Source organism: Medicago truncatula, chromosome 8 (genome assembly GCF_003473485.1).
Source record: "Medicago truncatula cultivar Jemalong A17 chromosome 8, MtrunA17r5.0-ANR, whole genome shotgun sequence".
Classification (NCBI taxonomy): domain Eukaryota; kingdom Viridiplantae; phylum Streptophyta; class Magnoliopsida; order Fabales; family Fabaceae; genus Medicago; species Medicago truncatula.
In genome coordinates this window covers 9,088,504-9,115,013 of record NC_053049.1, presented here as the reverse complement: position 1 = coordinate 9,115,013, position 26,510 = coordinate 9,088,504, and the positions used below count along the sequence as shown (strand labels likewise).

At 32.7% G+C, this 26,510-nt stretch overlaps 3 protein-coding genes across 4 annotated transcripts; 1 reads left to right on the top strand and 2 right to left on the bottom strand.

The window, feature by feature from the left end:
• Nucleotides 1-1,450: 1,450 nt before the first annotated feature.
• On the top strand, nt 1,451-8,118 carry LOC25500638 (uncharacterized). The gene is made up of 6 exons (XM_013589118.3): nt 1,451-1,637; nt 1,718-1,919; nt 3,808-3,894; nt 4,319-4,705; nt 6,195-6,366; nt 7,652-8,118. The coding sequence occupies exons 1-6, from the start codon at nt 1,570-1,572 to the stop codon at nt 7,795-7,797; spliced, it is 1,062 nt and encodes a 353-aa protein (XP_013444572.1). The 5' UTR covers nt 1,451-1,569; the 3' UTR covers nt 7,798-8,118.
• A 3,413-nt stretch (nt 8,119-11,531) lies between these two features.
• LOC25500637 (uncharacterized) lies at nt 11,532-12,878 on the bottom strand. Its single transcript, XM_013589117.3, has one exon. It carries the CDS (start codon nt 12,678-12,680, stop codon nt 11,736-11,738), a length of 945 nt encoding a protein of 314 aa, XP_013444571.1. The 5' UTR covers nt 12,681-12,878; the 3' UTR covers nt 11,532-11,735.
• Nucleotides 12,879-19,491: 6,613 nt separating this feature from the next.
• Nucleotides 19,492-24,174, bottom strand: LOC25500636 (GRF1-interacting factor 3). 2 transcript variants are annotated; one of them, XM_024773306.2, is made up of 6 exons: nt 24,077-24,138; nt 23,877-23,985; nt 23,575-23,681; nt 20,967-21,043; nt 20,416-20,500; nt 19,492-20,324 (listed from the first exon to the last, which is right to left on the bottom strand). In XM_024773306.2, the coding sequence occupies exons 3-6, from the start codon at nt 23,653-23,655 to the stop codon at nt 19,926-19,928; spliced, it is 642 nt and encodes a 213-aa protein (XP_024629074.1). In that variant the 5' UTR covers nt 23,656-23,681; nt 23,877-23,985; nt 24,077-24,138; the 3' UTR covers nt 19,492-19,925. The 2 variants fall into 2 exon arrangements, with proteins under 2 accessions (XP_024629074.1, XP_013444570.1); XM_013589116.3 differs by lacking the exon at nt 24,077-24,138 and adding an exon at nt 24,156-24,174 and having other exon boundaries at nt 19,813-20,324.
• Nucleotides 24,175-26,510: the final 2,336 nt, after the last annotated feature.

Below are 26,510 nucleotides of genomic sequence, written 5' to 3'. Positions count from 1 at the left end.
TATATGTAGGATTCTTCATTATATTTTTCGAATTCTGTTTAATTATGAATATTTTAAATCTTTAACCATTTCACACATTTTTAATCTTCTCTTTTATATTGTGTTCGCTCTTCTATTTCAGCCAAGGCATAGCAACAACTGATGCAGGTTCATTGTGGTTCTGATTTGGGGCATTCATATTTGTTTCATGATCATTTCACATATTAGTTGAAAATTTAGTTGGAGGGGTTGTTGCTCTATTTGGTTTGTTATTATAAGTAGTGTGTTTTCACATGGAAAGTGTCATTCTTAAACATTTGTAAAAGCTTCTAATATTTATGCACTCTTCAGTAGGACATTCTTATCAATGGTAAAAAAATATACTTTGATGCTAAATTTTTGCTATTATTAATTTGCGAGTATCTTGCTCATAAGATTGTTTCATATTTTGTAATGCATAGGACAAATTTGGCTGAGATTGACGAACATCTAATCATAATGATATATAAAAAAAATGAGGATGATTTAGGCTGTCATTTTTCTTAAAGCACCTAAAAGGTTATTGTTGTTTTAACCATATGCTTTGTACTACATTATATGGTAAATTTATCAGTGATAAATAAAAGGATAATATGAATGAATCACAATCTTTTTGTGTAGATGTTGAGTAGAGTGTATTGTTTTTAGTTTGCTAGGATAAATGAATCACAATCCTTTTCTTCATGAAATGTTAGAATATTGTTTTGTTTGTGTCGTTGTAAATTTTATAAGTTATTTATTTATTTTTTTTAACTATTTCACTTATTTATTAATTTTATGGAATTTTATTAACGTTAGTCAACCAATACTACAAAATATATATTAAAAAATTATTCAAAATTATTTTTTTTGACAAAAAAAAATTATTCAAAATTATGAACACAATAAAAAAATTCGTTTCAATATATTCTAATTTATTTCTTCAAACTACAATTAATGCACGAGTAGATTTCTAATGAAATTCTAATATTCCAAACTATGTACAAAAAATATATATGAGTAGCTAATTTTTCGTTAATAGTAATTCTATTTTCATCCAAAAATAAAAATAAAATTACAATGACTAGGTTGGAACATCAAATTCTTCACCTCTGAAAACGTAAAATGTGTGAATATAAATCTACTTGACAATTTTTGTTGTTGTTGTTTTGCTTAAAAAAATCAAGGATAATAATTTCATGCCAATGTTATTAATTTGTAAGAAAATATTATACAAATATCGTTTCTCTATTAAAAAAATATATCTGCTCTATCCTAAAATATAAACAAAAATTGACCAATAAAAAGTGATTTAAAATTTGTATTAAATTTCTCTCAATTTTTTTTATCTCCGTGCATAATAAATGCAATGTCCAGGCTTCGAACCAAGGATTCGACACACAAAAAAAAAGTACATTATTTTTTATTTTTTTTTTAAGCAGTCGGTGGTAACTTGGAGCTCACACATCTTAACGACTGGCATATATGATGCGATGACAAACACGACACAGTAAAACCTCTATTTCGTTTTCAACAGAGGGTTTAGGGTTTTGCAACAATTTGGGATTACCAATGCCAGAAAATAATCCCAAGAAGAAGGTTACCTTCTCCGAAAACGACGCCGCTTCAATCACACAACGGTATTCTTCTTCTTCTTCTCTCTCTAACTATTTATTTGTTTGATTGATTATACTGAATAATCGATTTTTGTGTTGTGCAGGTATGACACAAAGACCTTATTGACGTTGTTTCAGGAATTATCAAATTACCCTGATACCAAGTTTGATTGGAATGAATTGGTGAACAAAACTTCCACTGGTATTTCTAATGCCAGAGAATATCAGATGCTATGGCGCTGCTTGGCGTATGGTTATTCCTTGCCCTTGCCGCAAGATTTCAAACAAGGGGGTGGTGAACCTATGGTCCGTTTCATACTCCTTCCGGTCTCATATATAAGCAAAAATTCATTTTATTTTTTTTTATTCATTTGTTTATAAACCATATACATCAGTTATTCAATTAACCTGAAGAAAGAATCCGTGCTTATATTTGAGACCTAGGGTCCGTTTGAATTGACTTTATTTTTTGAGCTTATGCAAATATATAAGCTTTTATGTATTATTTATAAGCTTGTCGATTTAGTTTCTGAAGAAACAGCTTATGAAGATACAATTTTCGTTAGTCGGAACTTATGAATTAACATAAAAGTTTATTTATTTGCATAAGCTATTTTTCATAAGCTTGTCGATTTGGTTTCTGAAGAAACAACCTATGAAGATACAATTTTCGTTAGTCGGAACTTATGAATTAACATAAAAGTTTATTTATTTGCATAAGCTCAAAATCAAGTCAATCCAAACGGGTACCCTATTTTGTTTTCTATATTTATATTTAATGATAAGATTGTCTATTAGAGTGATTTCATGATCTAATAACCATGTTTTGTTCGGAAAGCTTTTGATGTTTGTGTCTGTAATTGTTGGATCAATCAGCAGCGTTGCTGCAATAATTTGTTGGATCAATTAGCAGAGTTGTTGCGATAATTAATTGATATTTCTGAATAGGGTTTTACTAATTTTTTAAAGAACTCAAAAGTAGTAGAAAATTTGTATTGAAAAGAGAAATCTTTGTAATTTTAAGAATTTGAATACACGACTTTTGAGACAAAATCACTATATGTTCACTAACATGTGCCTAAGGTACATGTTAGCATTTTCCTTCTGAATATTTTCAATTCTGAATTTCAGATTACAATCAATTATTCAACTACTAATCTTCACCCACTTAGGGCATGTTGGATAAATAGCTTATTTGCAGCTTATAGCACAAGTGGTCATCATGATAATCACTTATGTATAAGCTCGCATAAGCTATTTTTGTAGCTAAAGATAATAAAATAACGTTAAATGGTTTTTTATATATTCTATAAGTTGTTTTTATAAGTAATATTAAAGAACTTGTGAAAATAAGTTGAAAAAAACTTACAAAAATTGTCATAAGGTGTCCCAAATAGTCTCACAAAACTTATGCCAGTAGATAAGCTCAAATAAGCTAATCCAAACAAGTGACGGTGCTCATGTGGGCACTTCACAAACTAAATCTTTACTAACACAATAGTGTTTATGTGGCACATTACAAGCTGTTAAGAACAGATATACCTGAGCTAAAACTACTGTTGGTATCTGTGATCTGAAATCATTCAATTGTACATGGTTTTGAATTACTGCAATGTATTGGAAAACACCTTAATTCTGGTCTACCCCTAGTGCCTTAGTTCTGGCAACTTTTAGCTGCCTTTATTTGAGCATTCGGCTTTGTCACTGTGCTAGGTGTGTTTAGTCTCACATCACATAGAGATATGTAGTAAGTAGTGCATACAAGGCTTGAGCAGTCATCGCCTTAAGCGCCAGTTATGCGGTGATGCGTTAGACTTTTAAATCCATATTCTATGACTAATCAGTTATAGTTAATATCACATTACATTGATTCAAAGCATCATACTCGCACAATTTAATTTTGGTTTATTCTCTGTCAAAATTTATGTGATTAACAGTTGAGTTTTTATTAGCAACATAAAGGTTCTCCTCATGATGAAAATAAGAACATTATCATTATTCTGTATATTATTTTAGTCATAACCACCCTTTTACATGTACTGCCTTTGTTACTCTTCCAATTGCCATTTCCAGTTAGGTTTGCACAATCAGCTGTACTCTTTTTTTCTTTTTATTGAATTTTTGTTTCGTAGATTCTTGGATAGGTATTGTACTTTCATGTATTATTCATGCTTTTTTGTTTTCATATTTTCAGGATGATGATAGTGACCTAGATTGTGAGCTGGAATCATTTCCTTCTGTACATGTTGAAGCTAAATCAGAGTCCTCAGCATGTGCGAAGGTGAATTTACTAATATACTAATTATTAATTCTATTTCAATATTTTAAAATTGTGTTCGGGACTTAGCTAGTTACATTTTACTTTATCATATTATCAGACCTCTATTAAATGAAACAGTATTCGTGGCACATTTCTTAAATTTTGTCTTATTTATAAAGATCCTTAGTGGAATCACACATTTAAATTTTGCAAATTTCTTTCTGATTGTGGGAAGCTTTATAATTGTAATTCTAGTAAAAAAGCGGATTCTAACAGATAAATATCTGACAGTGATGCGGCTTGCCTTATCATACAGCTATAGATAGTCCCATTTAGTGTGGAATAACCAAGTTCTTTATGGTTTCAATGTTTAAACATCTTGTATGTACTATTTGTTGTTCTTCAATTTTGACCAGCCTGGTTCTCGGCGTTGTTTAATCATCAGGTGATAATTGCTTCCCGCACGCTAAGTGAATCTACCCCTAATAGTTCAACAATTGAGGCTCCAATGACTGTAAATTTTCCCATTTACCGTTCATCTAGAACTTCAAAGGAAATTTCACAGCCCTCTAATTTGACGGAACAGACAAGCATTACGTTTCCAGTTACTGTTCAGAGACAGAAACTGCGAACTGTATCAGCAACAGATGCTTTAGAAACCAAGAGAACAGTTGGTGGTACCACAGCTTCCAAAAGGAAAAGAAAAGAATGGTCGGAGGAAGAGGACAATCAGCTACGTGCTGCTGTTCAGAGATGCGGTGAAGGGAATTGGGTAACCATGGCAAAAGGAGACAGCTTTCCTATTAAGAGAAGTGCAACAGAATTGTCTCAGGTGGTTTTTCAACCCTAAAAGTTTATGAATTACATGGCATTTTCCACTCATTATACCATTTCTTTATCAGCAATTCAGCATGCATTTGTATTATGTATACCAGCGGAAAGACGGGCACGTCTATCCGTTTTTGTTTTTTTTTTTTGCGCTTATCGTTATATCTATTTATCACACCTTGTTATGAACTTTTACCACCTACCTCCTTTTAAAGTATTTGTGAATAGTCATGCCCATCAGGGCAGTGAAGAAAGGAAAGAAAACACATATAAGGGTTTAAGTTCTTCAAAATCATAAGAAGGGATAACCTGCTGCTACAAAGCTTCTGCCACGAAGGATCCAGGGAAGGATGCAGCCTTCCCTTACATTTACAAGAGGTCTATTCCATAATGTCAGCCGATGACTTTTTAGTCGCATAGCCGCAACTCCAATTGTTGTGTAAAATCCCATTTCCCCTTCAAAATAGTCATTATTTAAAATTCAGTAATTAAATTTTTCTTTATATCAATTTTTGTAGTGTGTTTAAGATTTGGTTGCTTAGTGGTCATAGCCCTATAACAGTATCCATTGGCAATTAGAATGATGAAGTAATCCTCAAATCCTGCATTATATTACAATATGTAGTTTATTTAATCTTTAGCCTAGATTGTCGCCAAGATTCAATATGTACACTATAATACACTATCCATTACATTTGCCTACCAGCCTGAATTTCCCTTGAATTCAAAACCGATAAGTTAAATCATTGAGTGCTCATTCTCTCTGTGGTGGATACTTTTAACATGATCAACTTGCTAACCATGAATATTTATCAAAATTCATTCTGGTTTGTGTTATCATGCTGATTAATAAGGTAGATAACGGTGGCAGGCATTATTTTAAGTTAAATATTGATAGGTCACAATCCATGGATTCCTATAGATGGACGCTAATAAGTTGTCTTATTATGTGATTTTCTAACATGGCAGTCTTGGCAGATCTATACCAGCCAGATCTAGCAGCTACTGTAGTTGTGCCTGTTGAGGCTGAACATATTTAGTGTACATCTGTACACTGTTATGTTATCTCTTTCTTGATTCTAAAAGGATGAAAGAATAATCATCATGTTGAATAACAAGTATATGCGCGCACACTGCTTGTCTTTCTTAAATATTACATTTTACTGGAATCTGATGACTGATGGTACCAAATTTATTTTAAACCATTGTCATCTAGTCTGGTCAGATGTCTGGGTATCACCCGGTTCTCCCGGGTTCAAATCCCGGCAACAGAGTTTTACAGATACTACTCTTCAACAACTTCTGATATGTATAAGATGTGTAATGTGTAATCAGCTATTTTAGGTCATAGTAAAATGAATATTTGTTTTGCGTTTAGTTGACAATGCTCGCAAATACAGTTTTGTACTAATTGTTTTGTTTCCATTTCACCTTCATTGTTAATTGACTATTAATTCTACACATTGCCATGGTCTATCCAAATACTCTTTTAGAGGTGGAGTGCTTTACGAAAGAAAGACGGAAGTGCCAATTCAGGATCCACCGCGACCACCGTGACCACCAACACACAATATACTGCTGAGCAGTTGGCAACTCGTCGCTCCCTAAGTTTAGCTCTTGACAAGCCATTCAAAAAGTTTACTGCTCCTGGAAGGACTGATCCAGGTAATAGTCATTTAACTCTTTTATTTTAATTTATTTTCATAGTAATTCAATTATAGAATATGCTAGTTGTATTTGCTTATTGTTTTCTTTATTTCTTGTTCGCTTGAAGTTTCTAACTATTGACAGAGTCTCAGGTTAACTTTATATTATGATGGCTCTAGTTGATGATTGTCGAATATTTAATGTCTTTTCTAGGCTTGGCAATAGGACCCATTATTATAATGCTCATAACAAATATAATTTTTGTATTGAATTTTTATATATGGGCGAGGGGTGCCCACTTGGGTTCCTGATGGTGTCGGCTTGGGACCTTGGAGTGTGCTCCTCTCAAGGACTCAAGTTCGATTCCCATCTGTGCCAATTTCATTGGGCTAGTCCATAAGCTTTGGCTTTAAATGGGAACCCTGCAAGTAGACGGTGGGATTGGATCCCTCAGATTAGTCGGTCCTTGGGCCGAATACCTAGTTTTCAAAAATATGTATATGGGCGAGGGGCAGGGCCGGAAACCGTTGGGGGTGGGCATGGATATCCATTTTCCAACTACGTCCAGTATTAGGGAGTGGGGATTGGTTTTTTACGAGGAGTTGGGGTCAGGGAAGGGAAAACCCGCCCCTTCTGTCATACTCAGTCTTTTCTAACGACCACTTGTTAGTCATGAATGGTTGATAGTGACATAGTGTACTATGGCCTTCTATCTTGCAAGCAAGATTATAAGAGAAGGAAGCCAAATAAAGGGTCAATAACATATTTTAATTTATCCTTTGACTGACAACGGTATAACTGTCATTATGTAGTTAGTAGTTAAAGGTGTGCAGTCAGTACAAAAAAAATTATAGCCCATACAATTGGAAGAGATTTGGGGGTAAACGGTCTTTCTATAAGCTTGTTACATTATAGAGAATTATGTTACCGCCTCATCCTTTTAGCTGAATCCACATAGCGGGGAAAGGCTAAGTTGTTGTTGTCATTGATCGGTAATATGAAAGATCAATTATCGGAGAACATTGAATGAGCACATTGTCGTCACCATCCTGTAGGTGACTTCTTTGCTACAGATTGTTACTGTTTTGATGGCTTTTAAAGTGTGACCAAGGTATTTAAGTATGCGATTTAGTGAACAACTACTTAAGTAATTTTATACCTAATTAGGCGAGTTAAGTACGATATTAAATGTTCGCTCATAAATCTTATGGAAAATGTATTGTTTATAGTTTTTCATTCTTTCAATGTGAGGCTCGTTAAACTAATAAAAAAGCTGATATCTGAATAACTTAAATGATTGCAGGTAGGACCTCCACACCAATTAAAAATCAAGAGCACTCTCGTAGTTCTGTAGCACCTCAGCGTCCATCTCAACAAGCTTGTGGTCCCCTGCGAAACCGAAATTGGCCTGTGAAGCATGCATCTCCACACATGGAGGCTAATTTTTAAACTCTTCAGCCAACAATCTGTCTTCACTTTGAAGGATGGTTTTTTTGCATATGGCACAAACTAACTGTTTGGACCCCAAACCCCTCTCCCAATAGTTTTCTTATGACTTCTTCTCTTTAATAGCAGTAAATACTAGGGCATTTAATGTGGCACATAAATTTTCCCATTGTGGAAGGAGAATTTTGCTGGTCCATGGAACCAAATGTATGAAAAAGACGCAGCAACATTGTTTGAAGTTGGAACTTTGGCCAAACTTTATACTCTCTTGATTGAGTTACATACATTGTTCAAATTAAACAGAAATTTAGATGTTTTATGCTATGTGGGTAAACGTGTAATCTAGTATGCTAATTTTACATAACAGAAAAGAACTCTTTTGCCTAAAAAAGGAATCTTCTTTTTATAGAAAAGAGAAGAAAAAAATTAAGTATTGCATGCATGACTCATGTCATCCTAACCAGTAACCACTTAAAAACTTCTTCTGCAAGTTTCTTCTTGTCTTCAAATTCTTGCTTTTGATGTCTTCATAACTGCATTCATTGTAACCACCTTTAAATGTTCTCTTACGCCCTTCTGATCCATCAGTTGTTTTCTAATGAAAGTGATTTAAATGTTCGAATTCCATCGGAAATTGCATTCTTCGAACGTTGCTCTGATGATTCTTGAGGACATGCTTTGTGTACATAAGTAGACTTGGACCATTATCTTTGTCTCGACATGTGTTCCATATGTAATTCTATCAGCATACTCGAAAATAAATATTTAAATCTATGATATGCTATGTGTAAATTTATCTTCGCACAACACATGTCACAACAACAAATAATTGTACCTCAATGCTTGACAACACTTGTAGTGACAAAGGACAAAGGAACATCAATGTTCGTTAATGCATGTCTCGTATACGACGTACATTACACATGACCACTGATTAACATCACGTTCATTTCGTTCAACGACAGGCCACATACTATAAGACGCACACACAACACGGACACAATAGGTAGAACAAAAATACCAACGAATTTTCCAAAAAAAAATTATTGGGACTACTCTCGTATTCTAACCATGCAAATTTATCTCATAAATGGTAATTTTTGTCATTACATGTTCCCTCAGTGGCCAACAGGTAAGAGAAGCAAAAACAAGCTGTAGAAGCATCACTGTTAAAGATCACTAAAGATGTTGACCAGTTGACCAACGGCTATGAACAGTAGTAATCCAAACATACCAAAACGACAACATTATCAAGTATAGCAACAACAACATTAATCAGTATTTTGCACAATACCTCCTATAAATACATCACCTTCTTCAACAATCTTCACAAATTGTTTTTCTCTCATAATGTCTCTCAATTGTTTTAAGAGTCTTGTTAACGAGTGCTTCCGGGGCACTCTTTAAGCATTCCAAAAAAAGAAATTTCATAAAAAAAGTCAAAAATTTCAATTTTTAAGGCAATGATTACATTAATTTTAAATAAAAGTTACCTTTTAAAGGTCTTAAAGAGTGCTCCAGAACACTCGTTAACATTTCCCTTGTTTTAATTAATCTTATCATTAATCTTTTTACTCTTATTTTTTATATTAAAAGTCAATGTCACTTTTTTTCCATTTAATGATGAGATTGACACCAATTGAAAAACATTTGAGAAGATTCATTCCCGCATAGTACAATTATTTTCACAAGTTTATGTTAAATAAATTTCTTACAAAGTGTGACATTATTTGATTCTCTTCTAAATGTTAGAGTGCTCTACATAAATAGTAGCAAATTGACTATTCTCTTCTAAATGTTAGAGTGCTCTACATAAATAGTAGCAAATTGACTAATTGAGACAGATTCACATATATTTTTGGTGAACCTTAAACGTAACCTAGTTTGAGGCTTCCAAATCATAAGATTAATTGAACTTACATGCATAATTTGCCCAAGAAAATGCTGAAAAGTATACAAAAAACAACTTGACTTGTAAGGAAAGTCTACAAATCAACAAAATTAAAAACCAAAGAAGGTCGTTGCTGTACAATTTCAATTGCCTTGCTCTACTCCTAATACAATTGTAGACACTCTAAGAATAGATGAAACCTTCATCTATTCAAAAATATTTTAAATATAAAAAAAATTCTAATTTATAGGGCATACATGTGCATAAAAAAATAATTTAAAAGTAAACCATTCCTGTCATATGCAATTGAATGGGAGTCGTTTGAGAGAAGAACATATGAATTGAATGATAAATAGATTAAGTTCAAATTTGTCTTATTAAAAAAAATAGCTAAGTAGCGTGATTTGTCAATTGTAAATATAATATAGGCTTAAATATGCAAACTGTCCATGTAATTTGGGCTCATTTTGATTTTCGTCCCTGTCAAAAAAAAATTTAATTACATCCCTGTAAAAAATTTTTTGTTTTAAAAATGTCTCTGGCCCCACTTCGCTAGTGATGTGGCATGGGTTTTGCCACGTGGCAGTTGCTGACTGTGCAACTTCTGCCACGTGGCGCTGACGTGGCAGTCCACATAATTAAAAAATTAAAATTAATTTTAAAGTTTTAAAAATTATTTTTTTAAATTAAAAAAATATGAAAATAAATTCAAAAATCATTAAAAAATCGAAAAAAAACTGTTAAAATTAAATTTTCGACTTGAATTTTTTTTAATTTGAAAATTATATTTTTTTCTTCATATTTTACAGGGATGTAATTAAATTATTTTTTTTACAGGAACGAATATCAAAATGAGCCCAAATTACAGGGACGGTTTCCATATTTAAGCCTATAATATAATCAACTGCACTATCAATTTTTTCACCTAGACTAATAAGACTATCATATTAGTCACTAAAGAAAATGTGTTGCAGTGCAACAAAAATATTTGGTTGATTACAAACATGAGAGATTCTTATCTAGTCACAAATCCAGATAAAAAATATATGAACACACATATATAAATGGAGAGAATTAAAAGAAAAATAATTTAATCATATCATTTTTTATATTTATTTTTAAATTTTTCTTATCTATGTGCATATATGTGTGTCTAAGTCATTTTTATTTGTGTTTGTGACCAACTTAAACTTTCTCTACAAAGAGATAGATAAACACATTATTTGGAGACACACATAAAATTATGAGTAATGATACATAGACATTCTTTATTCCCATACACTCTTGTACACCCCATGCATTAGGAAGAGAGAAGAGGAGAGAAAAGAGAAAGTGTGCTTGTGCGGGATCCACGTGACTACATGTCAGATTTTTGTGTGGGTGTATTGCCACCTAAGGGTGTCTATGTATCATTACTTTAAAATTATACACCATTTAATTATTTTAAAAATATATATTAATGTTTTTTCACTTTCTACCTTTTATTATCGATTTCTTGTGTCCACCCAAAACATTTCTCTGCAATGCAAGTCATTGCCATAGATTCTTTCAAAAAAAAAAGTCATTGCCATAGATTGTAAAGAAACTTGATTCTTACTCTTCTTAATAATGCAAGTCATTGCGCCATAAACTTGTTCCTAATAATAAAGAACATTGAAAGATAAAATAAGAACATCAATTATATGTGTGCACTTCTAATTTTTTTAACATCTATTCCCAATCTTATTTTTGTTCTATCTCTATTCTTACTATATCACCGATATATCATATCACTCAATATTTTTCTCTCTTAAGATATAGTACGGTGGGTGTATGAATCTCTAATGATAATTTTCAAATCCAAAAGTAAAAAACTTCAAACACGAAAATTTTATTTATCCACCCAAAAATCATATATCTCAACTAATTCAATAGCAATTTCTTTTCTTGACCTCAAAGTGTACCTTTCAACTTTTACATAATGAATAAATTTGATAAATAGGAATATACCTTCTTTTTTTAAGGGAAAATAGGAAGATACCTATCAATCTATCGTGTGTGTAATGTATGATTATTGTATATAAGTAGTGTATATAACCCAATGTTGACCATCAATATTCACCTTAAGACCATGAATTTTAGCAAATAAATCAACAGCTCTTCTAACCCCTTTATTATCAGCAGCAGTAAAATAATCATGCCCAAAAATAACCCCACCCGGTCGAAGAATCCGAAAACCCCGGTTTATATCAGACCAAGCCGATAAAAAATCATGACCTGCATCAATCTCAACCAAATCGGCCCAAACACCCCATTCACATAGCTTCGTCAAAGCCGAACCGCTTGAATACGGAACCGGTAAAACCGAACCGGTGTGATTATAACTAACAACATTCATAAGAAACTGATAATAAAGCAAAACGTCACCGTTTAAACTTGGAATATTTTTGAACTTGTCTCGGAACCCGGCCCAACCACGAAAATCATCGATACATAGAATCTGAGTTTTTAAACCGAACCGTTGAGTTAACTCGGCCATGTGAACCGCTGAAGCTCCAAGGAACGTTCCAACTTCAACGATGATTTTTGGTTTCACTTTACGAATTAAGTTTTCGAAAACGGCACCGTTTGAACCCCAGCCTTTGATTTTTTTACTCCGGCGAAGATGCTCCGCCGCGTGCGGCGGAGGAAAGTCGGTGAACGGCGAGGTTCCGTTGAAGATGAGGGAGATGATTTTCCGGCGAATTTTTTCCGGTGGGATTGGATTGGTGCAGTGAGTTTTGACTCGGAATGGGTCGGGTTCAATGGAAGAAATATACTGTGGCGACGGTGGTGGTAGTGACGGCGACGTCGAATGCGAGAATTTTAGTGGTGGTGATAATTTTGGTGAAGAATAAGAATGGGATAAGTAACCTAAGGTGTAAGATAGCAAAAGAAGGATAAAATACGCCGCGAGTTTTGAAGTTTTAATGATGTTATTGACAACTAAAAATCTATTGTTATGTTCTGTTTTCATGTTTATAGGAATTTTCGAACTTTTGTTTCTCTTATGTTGTTGTTTTGTTTGAAATGGAAGGAGTGTTTATTTTTGGAGCTATTGGAAGAAGAAGTATAGAGTGTGGACTAGAGATAATTAGTGACCACAAAAATTATGAAGATGAAGAAGAAGGAGGAGGATATATGTTCTTCAATGTGAGAGTTATGTTTATGGATTTTGGTGCTAATGTTATTTTATGCTTCAAATTTATGTGACTAGTATTTAATAAATAAATAAATAATTAGAATAGTTTAATGTATAATATTTTATTTTTTTGAGTAAATGTATAATTTTTTTTTTTTTGGTACAAAATGTATAATATATTTATTCATCCTTCAAATAGAATATGGTTGCTTCTATTCTATATAAAAGATTTCCTTAAAAAAAAGATTTGACTATTAAGAGGGTTTTGCAATATTTTTTTCATCAATTAATTCGGTTGACTTTTGTTTAGGTAGTTTATAAGAAGAGAAATTGTCGTATCTTTCGACATAAAAATCTCTAATGCATCAATAAATTGATAAATGAAATTTTTCTTTCCTTTTGTTGGTTGAAATTAAAAAAAAAAATAGCTTCAATTTTTATTTAAGTTGGCTAACTCCTCTGCATGGTATGTATTTGTTACCTACATTTGATCACCTTCATTCTCTTTGTAGGTTTCTTGTGCTGGATATAATTTTTATTTTTTGGTATTAATGTATTTTATTTAGTCTTCTTAAAAAAAACTAATTATAATAATTTTTTAAGTACAACAGTTTAAATTTGTTCAAGTCAAATATGTAGTCTAAAAAATCAGTGTCATTATCATAATTTACGGAAATTTATTTTGAAGAATATGATTTTAACATTTTCTTTCTATTTTCAATCTATAAGACGTGACGTTTGGTATTTTACTAAGATATTTTTTCACCAAATTTAAAATACTAGTACGCAATAACTAGTTTGAAAGGAGTGGGGATGAATAAATAAATCAATATACACCCAGATACAGAATTTACGTGCCTTGTTTTAGAAGTTAACAGATAACACTGATATATACTCTATCGTCGTTTATTTTTTAATGAAAACATTATTAATTTAATAAGATATCGTTTATACAAAAAATAAAAAGTTGATCGGATGGGCGTCACTTGTATATCTTGCAAAAGGAATTTGAAGGACATTGAGTTAGGAGAATTAAGGAATTTAACGTGGCTGTTTTGCGGAAGTGGTATTGGAGGTTGAGGGTGGTAAGAGACATGTTGTGGAATAGAATTTTAGCGGCACGATATGGGGAGGTTGGAGGTAGGATTTGTGTAGGTGGAAGGTTAGGCTCGGTTTGGTGGAAAAATCTTACTGCTATTAGTGATGGGGTCGGTTTGGGGGTAGAAAATTGGTTCTTCGATAACTTAAATCGTTGTGTTAGTGATGATTCGTCTACGTTGTTTTGGTGAGACCCTTGGTTGGGGAGGGGAGTTTTAAATGATAGATTAGTCGTATCTTTGATTAGCAGAGAACAAAATGTTGTCAGTTTCAGGGACTAATCATTTAGGATGGGGGAGGCGTGGAAGTGGTGTAGGCGTTTATTACTATGGGAGGATGAGCAGGTTGAGGAGTGAGTGCATTGTTACATAATATTGTGATGTTGGTTGGTGTGTCAAACAGGTGGCAATAGAATATTCATTCATCTCAGTGTTATATAGTCAGTTCTGCTTACGACTACTTGACAACTATGGAAAATGTTACAACTCAGGGATCTTCAGACACCATTTGACATAAGGTAGTCCCTCTAAAAGTCAGTCTATTTGTTTGGTGTCTTCTTTAGAATCGTATTCATACTGATAATTTTTTGCTTCGTAACTTACTTCAGAATCAACATCAACTATGTACGGGTGGGTGTGGCTCATACGAGGACATTAATCATTTATTCTTGCATTGCAATTTTTTTTGGTTCTATTTGGACTTTGGTATCTCATTGGCTAGGGTATGTTCCAGTGAATCCAACACTTATACAAGCCATTTACATCAATTTGGTCATCTAGGCAGTTTATCAAAACATCATCGTTCAACTTGTATCTTTTATGGTTATTTTGCTTTGCGTGATTTGGAATGAAAGAAACAGTTGAATTTGCAAGCACAATGAGAACCATTTGCATCAATGGCTCGACAAAATTAAGCTTCAAACATTATGGTATTGTTAAAAGCAAAATACACTACTTTTTCTTTTGATTACTCTTCTTGGTGGCTTAACCCAATTTTGTGGTTGGAAACTATCACTTTATATGTAATTTTCAATTTCACTTTTTTGCATGTTCCATTACCTTGACTTTGTAACCTTTTGATTTAGTCTTTTCTTCCTGGCACACCTTGTATTGGGAAGTCTTGACCCTTTGATAATATTCTTTCATTTTAGCTTCTTCAACAAAAAAAAAAAAAAAAAAACTTATTTTTTTAATAGTGATCCCTGTTTAGTTGGTATGTGGTGTTGGTTTGGAATCTTAAAGTGGCTCTTCTCTCAAAGTTTCAGTTTGATTTTCCTTGGTGTCAATTATTGTTGTTAGTTTACATAGAGTTATGCTTTTTTTTTTCCTAAATACACTCGCAAACAGACAATGGAATTAGTCGATCCTTAATTACAAATCGAGTTTAAAATTAAATAATAAATAAGAGAGTGATCATTAGAAATAAAATTTATAGCAGACAACAATTAATTTTGCCACCCTAAAAAAAACAAGGCCAAATACTCCCTGGATCCTTTAAGTTTCACATTTGTTTCAGATAGGTCCTTTAAGTTTCTAAGCTTTCAGATAAGTCCTTTAAGTTTCGAGTTTGTTTCGGATAGGTCCTTTAAGTTTCTAAGGTTTCAGATAGGTCCTTTAGGTTTCGAGTTTGTTTCAGTTAGGTCCTTTCTATCAAATCAACTTTGGCTTAACGGAGGTTGATAGAAAGGACCTATCTGAAACAAACTCGAAACTTAAAGGACATATCTGAAACCTTAGAAACTTAAAGGACCTATCCAAAACAAACTCGAAACTTAAAGGACCTATCTGAAACCTTAGAAACTTAAAGGATCTATCTGAAACAAACATGAAACTTAAAAGACCCGGGAAGGTATTTGGCCAAAAAACAATTAATTTTACCAATTCTCCTAAAAAGAAATAGTTTTGCTGAAAATAAACCAACATTTTTGTACATTGGATAATTTGATCGCTATAGCTAAAATAAAGGTGTGGCATAATCGATACAGATAATCGAGTCTTTAAACAAGTGATCAAATATTATTATATTTAATTTACAAGCCAAAAAAAATATTTATATTATACTTTGACCGAATTAATTTTTCTGTGATAGATTTAACCATTTTTTTTTTGAAAGATAATTTATTATGGCTACACCATATACAATATAAAAATAATTTTTTTAGATCTATATGATAAGATCTTTATGTTGGTTTTGGATATAAATAGTATTTATTTAATTTTTGTTTCGACCAATAGTATTATTTACTTGATTCCTTATACTGATTAAATTAATAATTATGCAGTAATAAATTTATAAATTTTTGTTTTGCCTATCAATTAATAATTTTTTTTGAAGGAATTAATTAATAAATTATTTATGTATGTGTTTGTACTTTGTATACATATTGCCGAAGAAAAAGATAAGATAATATTGTCAATTTGTCAAAAAAAAAAAGATAATATTGTCAAATACATTATTATAGAGAACATGGACGTATTTATATAAACTTTTAAGGGAAATAGCGTTTACTCAATTTAACGATTTTCTTAAGTGTCATGTGTTTCTAACCTAACTCATTATTTATCGATAAAATAAATTAATAAAACTGATGATGGAATCAAAAGCATAAAATATGAAGAATTTCCCCTTCAATACCTAATGAAAATAATAAAACATTAATATATACACAAAAATAAGCTAGGTCAAATCTCCATGAAATAAAATGGAGTACAAAACAAGAACTTGGAATTTTATACGAAAGCTTCCAGCTCATCAACATGTCATGGTTTATCACTCTTTGTTTTTTCTATTTAAAATCCATTGTATCATTTTTCACGCAAGATGATCACAATATATACTATTTTAAAATTTAGTATTGGGAGCAAGGTGGGAAATGTTTAATTCATCAACCACTACTTGACACAAGTTTTTTTTTAGAGGTATTTGACACGAGTTATATATTTCTAAGAAATATGTATCCTCCAAGAGATTGAACACAAAATTTCCACCCAAAACTTATGTTGAAAATATAGGTCATGTCTGACAATTACCCTCCTGAAATTGTAAGTTTCATCAATTACTCTTCTGAAATTAACAAAACTTCAATTACCCCTCTGAAATTTCACAACGTTAATCAATTTACCCCGTCCGTCAATTTTTTCTGTTAGTGAACATGACGTTTTGCAAATATCCCCTGAAGTTTTGCACTTATATGCAAAATACCCCCCAAACTTAAAAATTTATATTATTTTTTTGGCTTAAATGCTTTTTTGATCCCTTAAGTAGTTAATTGGTATCACTTTAGTCCCTTAACTAATAAAAAGATTGTTTGAGTACTTTAGGTTTTTTTTAGTCTCGTTTTGGTCCCTTCTGTTAGATTTCCGTTAGGGTTTAAAAAAAAAAGTTAACTCCTGGACACGTGTCACCTTGTCATTGGCTCTGAGTTTTATCTTCGTTTTTTTTACAAAAAAAAATATTTTTTTTAAAAAAATAATCCCACAACCAATGACAAATTGACACGTGTCCCAGAGTTAAACACGTGTCACCTTGTCATTGGTTCTGAAATTTTTTTTACAAGAAAAAAATCTCAGTGCCAATGACAAGGTGACACATGTCCACACTTAACATTTTTTATTAAACCTAACGGAAACCTAACAGAAGGAATCAAAACGAGACAAAAAAAAAAAACTTAAAGTATTCAAACAATCTTTTTTTTAGTTAGGGGACCAAAGCGATACCAACTAAATACTTAAGGGACCAAAATAGCATTTAAGCCTATTTTTTTCTTAAAGACAAACAATTAACGATTAAATATTAAAGCTAACTATTAATTTTGGAGTTTGGAAAAACTACATGCATATATACATCAAAATAGGGAAAAATGTGTATTTTTAAAGTGACAATAATGATTATTTCTAATAGACAAATTATTATTTTTAGGGGTTTATAGACAAATTAATAATCAGTTTTAAATTTATATTTTCTCCTTCACCATCTTAGTCTTTTAACTCCTCCAACTCCTTCAACAATTTGCTCAAACCATTTAAACTACACAACCCCCAATATTTTCATATGATTTGTTCTTGTTTACACACTTTATAGAAAGCTTCATTCTAACTTCTTGTTTGTGCTTCAGACAGGGACAATCATTCATCGTATACAATCTAGCTCACACCACAATACTATCAGACTGACATATCATATATATCATATTAAGTAATATTCATGTAAAAAACACACAAATCATCAGCAAATGAAATATGTGATCGGTATGTATAGATGAACACTTATTGAGAAATGCCAAACACTTAGACATATATTTCTTTACCTTTGAAATTAATCCACAAATCATCCCATTATTGTCACTTTAAAAAATACACATTTTTTCCCATTTTGAAGCCTATTTTGATGTATATATGCATGTAGTTTTCCCAAATTCTAAAATTTATAGTTAATTTTAATATTTAACTATTAATTGTTTGTCTTTAAGAAAAAATATTATAAATTTTTAAGTTTGGAGGACATTTTGCACATAAGTGCAAAACTTCAGGGGGGTATTTGCAAAACGTCATGTTCTCTAATAGAAAAATTTGACGGAGGGGGTAAATTGATTAACATTGTGAAATTTCATGGTATAATTGAAGTTTTGTTAATTTCAGAAGGGGTAATTGACGAAACTTACAATTTCATAGGAGTAATTGCCTATTTACTCTATATTCAATATTTAATTCATTTATAGTGGACCATCATTCACACTTAAATTCAACTACTCAATTTGAGTCTTTCACATCCTACTCCGTCAAAAAAGAAAAGTCTCTTAAATACTATAGTTGCACTAACCGGAAAGAATCTTGATACAAAAATTCAACAATATAACTGCTCTCATTAAATGAGTCACATATTTTATTATCAAACATTTAGTTCATTCGTAGTCGATGTGTGATTGATCATTCAATCTTAAATCCAAGAAAAGCAAGTACGATAAATGGGATATAATTTGCTTATGATATAGTTACATTTGGATTGTGATGATACATTTAATCACGACCAATATATAAAATTTCATAACTTGATAACTTAGAAACTACTCATTGACAGTATAAGGAGTGTGAAAACCGTAGAACACCCCTTTTTAGTATTTTTAGAAACCCAATCATCCACTTAAATTCATGCACCTCTTTTGAGAGTCATGGACCACACTATTCTTGATAACCCTTTCCTTTTGTTTCTTACTTTGAGTACTATCTACATTCTCTCATATCACGTGATCAAATCTCAATCTCCCTTTATTCAACTAGACTATTTCAAATCCCTAAAGTTTTGGAAGTGAATAATGATTTTTTATTCAAAGGAACTAATAATATCACTAAATTTATGTTTAACTAGATCATCTCAAGAATGCACTCAACACATATCAAAACAATAATCCAAATCTCTATTGTTATCAAATCCTACAATCACTGTAGTCAATGGATCTCAGTCGTTAGATAAAGATCACACTACACATATTATAACTATCTTAATCGAGTTGAAAACACAATAAAATACGAATGGTTTGATATTCATCCAATGGTTGAAGTCGATGATTGCTTGAATTGTAACAACTAACAAGAGAGTATCCAATAACTCCTCACCTTTTCATCATTTGAGAATCTTTGAGAAGTATGAAAACAAGGTGAAAATTTATAAAAATTACTGAAAACTAAGAATGAACTAAGAAACAACAATCACAAACTTGAACGACAGTGCACTGTTACTATGGATCACAAACTTTCACCTCTTTAGGTATCGAGTACTTCCTATTGCGGCAACAACAATTTCAGTCGACACAAACTCGCTGCATGCCAAAACCCTAGCAACACAACATCACATCTACCTAAGCTCCTCTGGTCGACCAATCAAAGGGCATCAAGATCATTCTAGTCCTGCTACCTTTTTTAAGAAAATCCTACTATCAACAGTCACATGGTATTGTCTTATTAAACAACATACACGAAAATCACATTACTTTCCCTCTTCTGAAGCATCTCCACTGTTGTGCGCAGCTGCGGCAGAGGTTCCTTGACCATCACCGCCGGCTGTCCCAGCTTCCGAAGCATCTTGCTTGCTTCCACCACCACGCCCGTCATTTGGACCACCACTGCCGCTACCTCCGAGAGCAGCCTCGTTGTGCATTGGATGCATGCCGTTATTTATCCCTCCAGGTCTAAGTCCCATTTGACCTTGCATAGCTTGCTGATGTAGCTGCTGTTGTTGCTGCTGATGCTGCTGATCCTGCATTTGATGCGGATTACCGAACTGCATTGGCATTTTTTGGGGGAACATTCCTTGTTGCTGAGCCATTGCTGCAGCCTGAGGATGTTGCATATAGAATCCTTGTTGCATCGCAGGGTGCGGGGCCATCTGCATAAATAAAACACATTACAAGGCAATTAAATTGGTGTTATGGAAAATTCTTCCGACTTCCAAGACATAAGCTAGGATCTATTTTAACCTGTGGAGGCAAGGCCGGTGTTTGTGGCTGCGCGTCAGCAATTGCAGCTAAATACATCAAATTCTTCTGAAGCTGAGCTTGGTACCTAAGATGTCAAATTCATCACACAACCATAACATAAAACCTCGGCAATGTACCGATGTTGACACAAACATCTAAGAGAACAATTGTTTGCATATAGATTAAAAAAGTTATATTATTAGTAAATTCGACCATCAGAAATGAAGACCATTATAAATTACATATTATATGCTTCAGTGAAACGTCAAATCAAATGTATTTTAAAATGTAAGGGATGAGAGGAACAAGATACAATCAGGTAATAGTTGGCAGTGATATCAATAGCAGATTGCAGAAAAAAAAGGTTTGTTTAAATTCCACTATGCAATATTGCTGTAGCGCCACTATTTCACAATATTCTGTACTAAATAGCATATCGCAGAACAATAGTGATCTGGTTAAATTCCACTATGCAATAACCTATAAAACTGCTATTTAACAACACTGAATGTTGGTACTAACAATGCAGCGAGATTTTAGAGATAACTTACTGGGCACATTCTGCAAGTTTTCCAAGATTTTGATTGTCCAATATTGCCAGGATCAGCTTCTTGTTCTCATCAAGATACTGCATCATATGCCAAGAAAGGGCTTTCAAATTAAATAATGAAGTAATAATTCTTGTGATAAATAGATAAATAGAGAGAAAACCTTGGGTTAAATCATGGAAATTTCCTAATACATCAAGAATAAATGGACAATTTCATGATAATAAATTTATTAATGGATCAATGTTTGGGTGAACAGCTTGCTCAAATTCTTATGTGCAAGTTATTTCGATAATCAAGGAGGAGTTGTCCAGATAAGTTGTAAGTTGTTTTCATAAGCTATTTTTACTGCAAAAGCAAAGAGAATGCATTCAATAACCACAGCCAAGCACAAAGTGTGCATGGAAGGAAAAAAAATACAAAGTTCTGAATTAAAATCAGACTTAAAACACCAGAGCCAAACTGACTCCGAAGGACAACACGCCAAAAGAAAAATGAGCAAGAACTAGAACGAATGCTACATAAAAACAACTGCACGGACGCCAGCCAAATTGTGACTCAGACTGCACAAACATCCCCCAAACTTCAAATGTTGCAGATGAAAACAGTCCCTTGAAATGACATTATACTTCCCACCAAAGCTTGCAGACCCGCAAACCAGTGTTGTCAAACATCAGCCATGGCGCCAGATATTGGTGGTGGGTTTTTGGCTGTTTACCATGGCTAATTTTGGGAAGGATGGTGGCGCAACGGCGTCATACTCGGATATGGTGGCGCCACATGTTGTTTGGTATGGCGGGTATTTGGTTCTCTGCCATGGTCCGCCATTCGCCATGGACAACACTGCCACAAACAGAACAATCTGATTTCATGCAGGAAGGTTGCAACAAGGCATGAAATTGAGCCTCATTACTCTACCCCAACTCCTTGAAACTAATACAACAATGGAGCAACATGTATTGAATAGTTTTCAATACAACCAAACTTTGCACTTGGAAAGGAACCACTCCCAAACTACGATTGCGTCTCAGGATTTATAATCAGCTTACATCGGAAAATTCACCATCATCCTGTAAAAAACAAACTGCACTATGGGCCTTCAGTATACTTCCCTCACACTTGAGAAATTAAGTATAAGACCTCACTAATACTACTCCCTGACTCACAAAGGCCGGTTGACCAAAGCAGCACAATTGCCAACTCAACTCGCATGCCACCGGATGCATAAAACTCCACTCAGTTGAACTATCATAGAGCCACATAGAACACCTGTGCTAAAAAATTGTCCACTGCAAACTTAAACAAATAATCCACCAACACCTACATAACCAAGAGGGCTAGACATCCATTGAGAAATTGAATATTTGAAACTTTTTCCTTGAGTGTAACCATTTCCAAGACAACAATTTACACTGTTCTAGAATTACATCCGGAAGAACCACCTTGCCCTAGGAAAGTTGCAAGATTTCTAGCTTTCCAAATTGACCACACTTAAGTTACTTTCATAAGTTCTCCCAAACACATGGTTATGCCTATGCTGAGATTGATGGTCTAGTATTGATAACAAGGGCTCTGATTGATTAGTAAGACCATATGTATGTGTGTGCGCCTTTATTATAGGATAACTATAATTAATCATCTTGCTTGTGTCCGCTTTATCCTTTCTTTTAATAACTGTGCAAAGAAGCAATACTAATGCCCTTAAAATTTCAATTGAGGCAAACTGTTCAGATTCTAGACACCGATGGCTGTCACTTCTCTCAGCTGTACATTTTCTTCAATTAAAATAAGTAATCATAATCTGTCTATATTCTTCTATCTTCTATCTATCCTAAAAAAAAGTCTAGTCCTAATTATATGTGGCAGAATTTTCCAGGTCTGTTTTAATTAAATTTCATGCTTACTCAACGCAGAATTAAAGAGTAAGGTAATTTCCAAGGGTTTAAGGTGTCTATGTAGGATGATGACTCACGCGTCAAATGCAGAAATCACATGTTTATGATCAACAAGAGGTTCTCAAGATAGAGAATCTATCACACAAAAACAAACTAAGACTCAGCCTGCCCGACAGGTACAAGATGATGTTCTCAGCAAGTAGATATAGATATATACAGAATTACAGGTACGCCTTTTGGACAATAACAAACTAACAACAGGCGTCAGTTGACATCAAGAAAGCCGAGAAATAATCAGCACACATGATTGTACTGAGTGGAGGTATAGACTCAATATAAACTAATTTGATTCAAACCATCACGGAAATACATACTTAGACATCTAGATAATTATCTCAAAACAGCTCAAAGATGCACTTCTTGTTCCTTCTTGCTTTCCTTTGTTGTGCAAAGAATTAATCGAGACACATGATATAACTCTTACAACAAAATCAGAAAAAATAATAATACATATTATAAAAAATCCAAATCATTATCTTCTGTTTAACAACCATAACTTCCCAGTATCCAAATCATTCCAATGAAGGGAGGAACAATAAAATCCAACAAAAACTTGAAATAAAAATCTATATAACTTACAATTGAAAAATAGAGTTTTAATTTTTTTATCATCAAATTGAAAAATAGGGATTGAAACAGTGAAAAAAAAAACATACTTTTTGAATCTGCTCAGTGGTTATGTTTGTTTGTTGTGGGAATGAAGGCATCATAGGAATCATTTGAGGTGTCTGCTGCATCTTCTCCTCCTTGTTATTTATTTTCACTGAAATAATTTAATAAAAAAATAAATAAAATAAAAAACCCTAAACCCTAATTAACCAAAATCAACGCAATCAACAGTTAACAAACCCAAACCCCAAATAGAAACCTATAAAAAAAACTCATCAAGGATATAACATAATTAACATAAAAAAGTATAAAAGACAAAAACTTTAACAGAAAGAGAGAGAAATAGTACCTGGGTTTTGGTTCAGTTGAAAAAAAAAACTTTGTGAAGTGAAACTGAAGATGTTTTTGTAACAAGATCTTTGTTGTTTTGATCTTTAAGGATGCTATGTGTGTTGTTTCTGGAATCCAAAGACAAAGAACAAGAACGTGAGAACAAGGAATAAATTAAGGTACTTTAACAAATGTTGTTGAGTTAGAATAAAATATTACCGAACCAAAGAACAAAACTTGTTAAAGACTAGATTTGGTGTGTGAGTGTGGTTCGGTTTAGGTTGTTCCAATCTTTTACCTCAAAAACGACAAAGGGGTTATTTATATGTCCGCGCGTGCGTATTCTTCTTGTACTTCGTTGTTGTTGACTGTTGCTTCGTTCGGTTTGGGGTACTACAGTGTTTTTATAGACCGGATCGCTCAGTTCAACCGAGAGTTGAGTTTGGTTTTGAATCGGTTCAACCGGAAAACTATTGTTGAATTCGTGTTGGTTGGATCTTTAGGACCGGTTTTAATTGAGGTAAGTTTGACTTCATTAAATATCGGAGCAACTCGGTCTAATCAGACTTTTAAAATAGATGGTTTAAAAAACTAGAAAAATCAAAGAATTAGGGTTGTGAGTTTTTTGATAGATTTTCTAAAGATGTTATATGAAATTTTATGGAAATCTTAAGTGAAATTGGAAAAATTTACTCTATATTTTCTCATGTACAATATTGACTATCGCAAAGCTTGAATCTAAGTTTGTTAGAATTGGAATCTAGCACAATTGAACCGTTCCTATGAATCAAGAGGTTTGGTTCTGTAAGTGAAAAGAGGTCTATAATAAAAATATATTTTTTTTAAAGAACAATGTTCTATTTAAATTTTTTAAAAGATAAATACAAGGTTCGGCCTGTAATAATTATAGATTGTCGAACTACTTTAATGATAGATTCATAACAGTATACAAGTGTAACGACATAGCAAATCACTGCAAAATAACATTGTTATAAGTTATTACAAACATTGATTCTATTTGACAAAATATAGTCAGTAAAATCTTTCAAAATTAACTTTGCATCATATATTCCCACACCATATGTCAAACGGAATAAGAAAATAAACATCTAATTCAACAATTCTAATATTCAAGATTATCATAATTTCATAAACCTAGGGTTATATCACCAAAAAAATTGAACTTTTTGACATAAAAACAAAAACCCTAAACAACATTAATAAAAAAAACCGAAGAAAAAGAGTGCAAGAATGTGTAAAATTAAAACAAAGAATGAAGGTTTATACCTGAAGAGAGGAAAAAAAATAGAATTTTGGAGTGAAAACTTTGAAAATCTGTGTTATCTATTGAAGAGAGCCAGAAAATGTGTGATATATATTTAATCGGTGTTGAGAATTTGTGGTAGCCTGGTCGGAAATTGAATCAGGGAAGAAGGAAAGGGAAGTCTGATGGAGGAGTGGTGGTGATGTAACACGTCGTATGAGAATCAGAAGAGAGAAAGAGAATAAGGAAAGAAACACAGGTAGTATCAGAGTTCTCATAAGGATTTGTTTTAGTGGGGTAGTACTACTGGGCTATATATATTTTTTTAGGCCCATACCTTGGGGAGGCCCAACTCCATTGAGCTGTTTGCACCTCCAAAGATCCGGCCCTGAGTATAAGATCGAAAGAGTAGCAGGATTGTAAAATATAAGATTGCAACAAAAAAGGAAGAATTTTACACCGTGAATTTGTAGGATCAAAAGGTGATAACAAGACTGTAAAATGTAAAATTACAACCAAAATCAAATGATCCTAAAATAAAATAAAATAATAGTTGTATATATACATGGCAATACTTGAACATGAGTATGTTTTAGGGAAAATGTGAATGTTGTTAGAAAATTAGGGTATTTTTGAGAAAGGCGGTGTGGTCGAAAAAGGGTTAGTTTTTTTTTTTTTTTTTTTAAATAGTTAAATGTTATCTACGCTAGTTTTGGGTCAAACATCCAAGCTTATTACACTAAGCATGGATTCTATGCACACAATTTGGATAGTAGAGGCTCAGTAAAACCGCGAACTCGATCATTTTAGAATTTAATTTGAGATTTTGATAAGTACCCTTGAATCAGATTTTCTATAAAAAAGAAATAAACAAAAAAAAACTTTTGCGTAGCATAAATTTATGAGGAGGTGAACTTATGAATCTAAAGGGTTATAAGTGAAGTAATGAAACGGTAAAAAGTTAAACTGAAGATAGAGTAAATAAAATTTGTTATATTATTGATATCATTGAAATAGATAATCATGATTAGTTTGATTTATTATAATTTGAAAGCAAAATATATTTATATTTTTATTTTTAATCAAAATTAAATTTTCATAAAAAAACAACGTTCATAATTTTTAAACTTTAGCACATTAAAAAGAGTCGAAAGACGGGCACGTGAATACCCATCTTTTCGCTAGTACATGATATTTTTTTTATAGAGACGGTGATGATCAAAGTTTAGGGAGTCAAGAGCTACTTACAATAACAACAATTGTTGTTCTAACATCAAAATCTTCTTAGAAACCCGACATGTTAAATACTAAAATACCCTCAGCGGTAGTTAACTACCGCTGACTTTATAACTAGAAACCCGACATCAGTTGACTACCGCTGAATTTTTT

Bases quoted from the DNA above. Each gene is read 5' to 3' on its own strand.
- LOC25500636 (XM_013589116.3), bottom strand. From the start codon at position 23,655: ATGCAGCAGACACCTCAAATGATTCCTATGATGCCTTCATTCCCACAA. The intron at 21,044-23,574 runs GTATGTTTTTTT...CATATGATGCAG, and splicing joins CCACTGAGCAGATTCAAAAA to TATCTTGATGAGAACAAGAA. The intron at 20,501-20,966 runs GTAAGTTATCTC...TTGACATCTTAG, and splicing joins AAACTTGCAGAATGTGCCCA to GTACCAAGCTCAGCTTCAGA.
- LOC25500637 (XM_013589117.3), bottom strand. From the start codon at position 12,680: ATGAAAACAGAACATAACAATAGATTTTTAGTTGTCAATAACATCATT.
- LOC25500638 (XM_013589118.3), top strand. From the start codon at position 1,570: ATGCCAGAAAATAATCCCAAGAAGAAGGTTACCTTCTCCGAAAACGAC. The intron at 4,706-6,194 runs GTGGTTTTTCAA...ATACTCTTTTAG, and splicing joins GTGCAACAGAATTGTCTCAG to AGGTGGAGTGCTTTACGAAA. The intron at 6,367-7,651 runs GTAATAGTCATT...AAATGATTGCAG, and splicing joins TCCTGGAAGGACTGATCCAG to GTAGGACCTCCACACCAATT.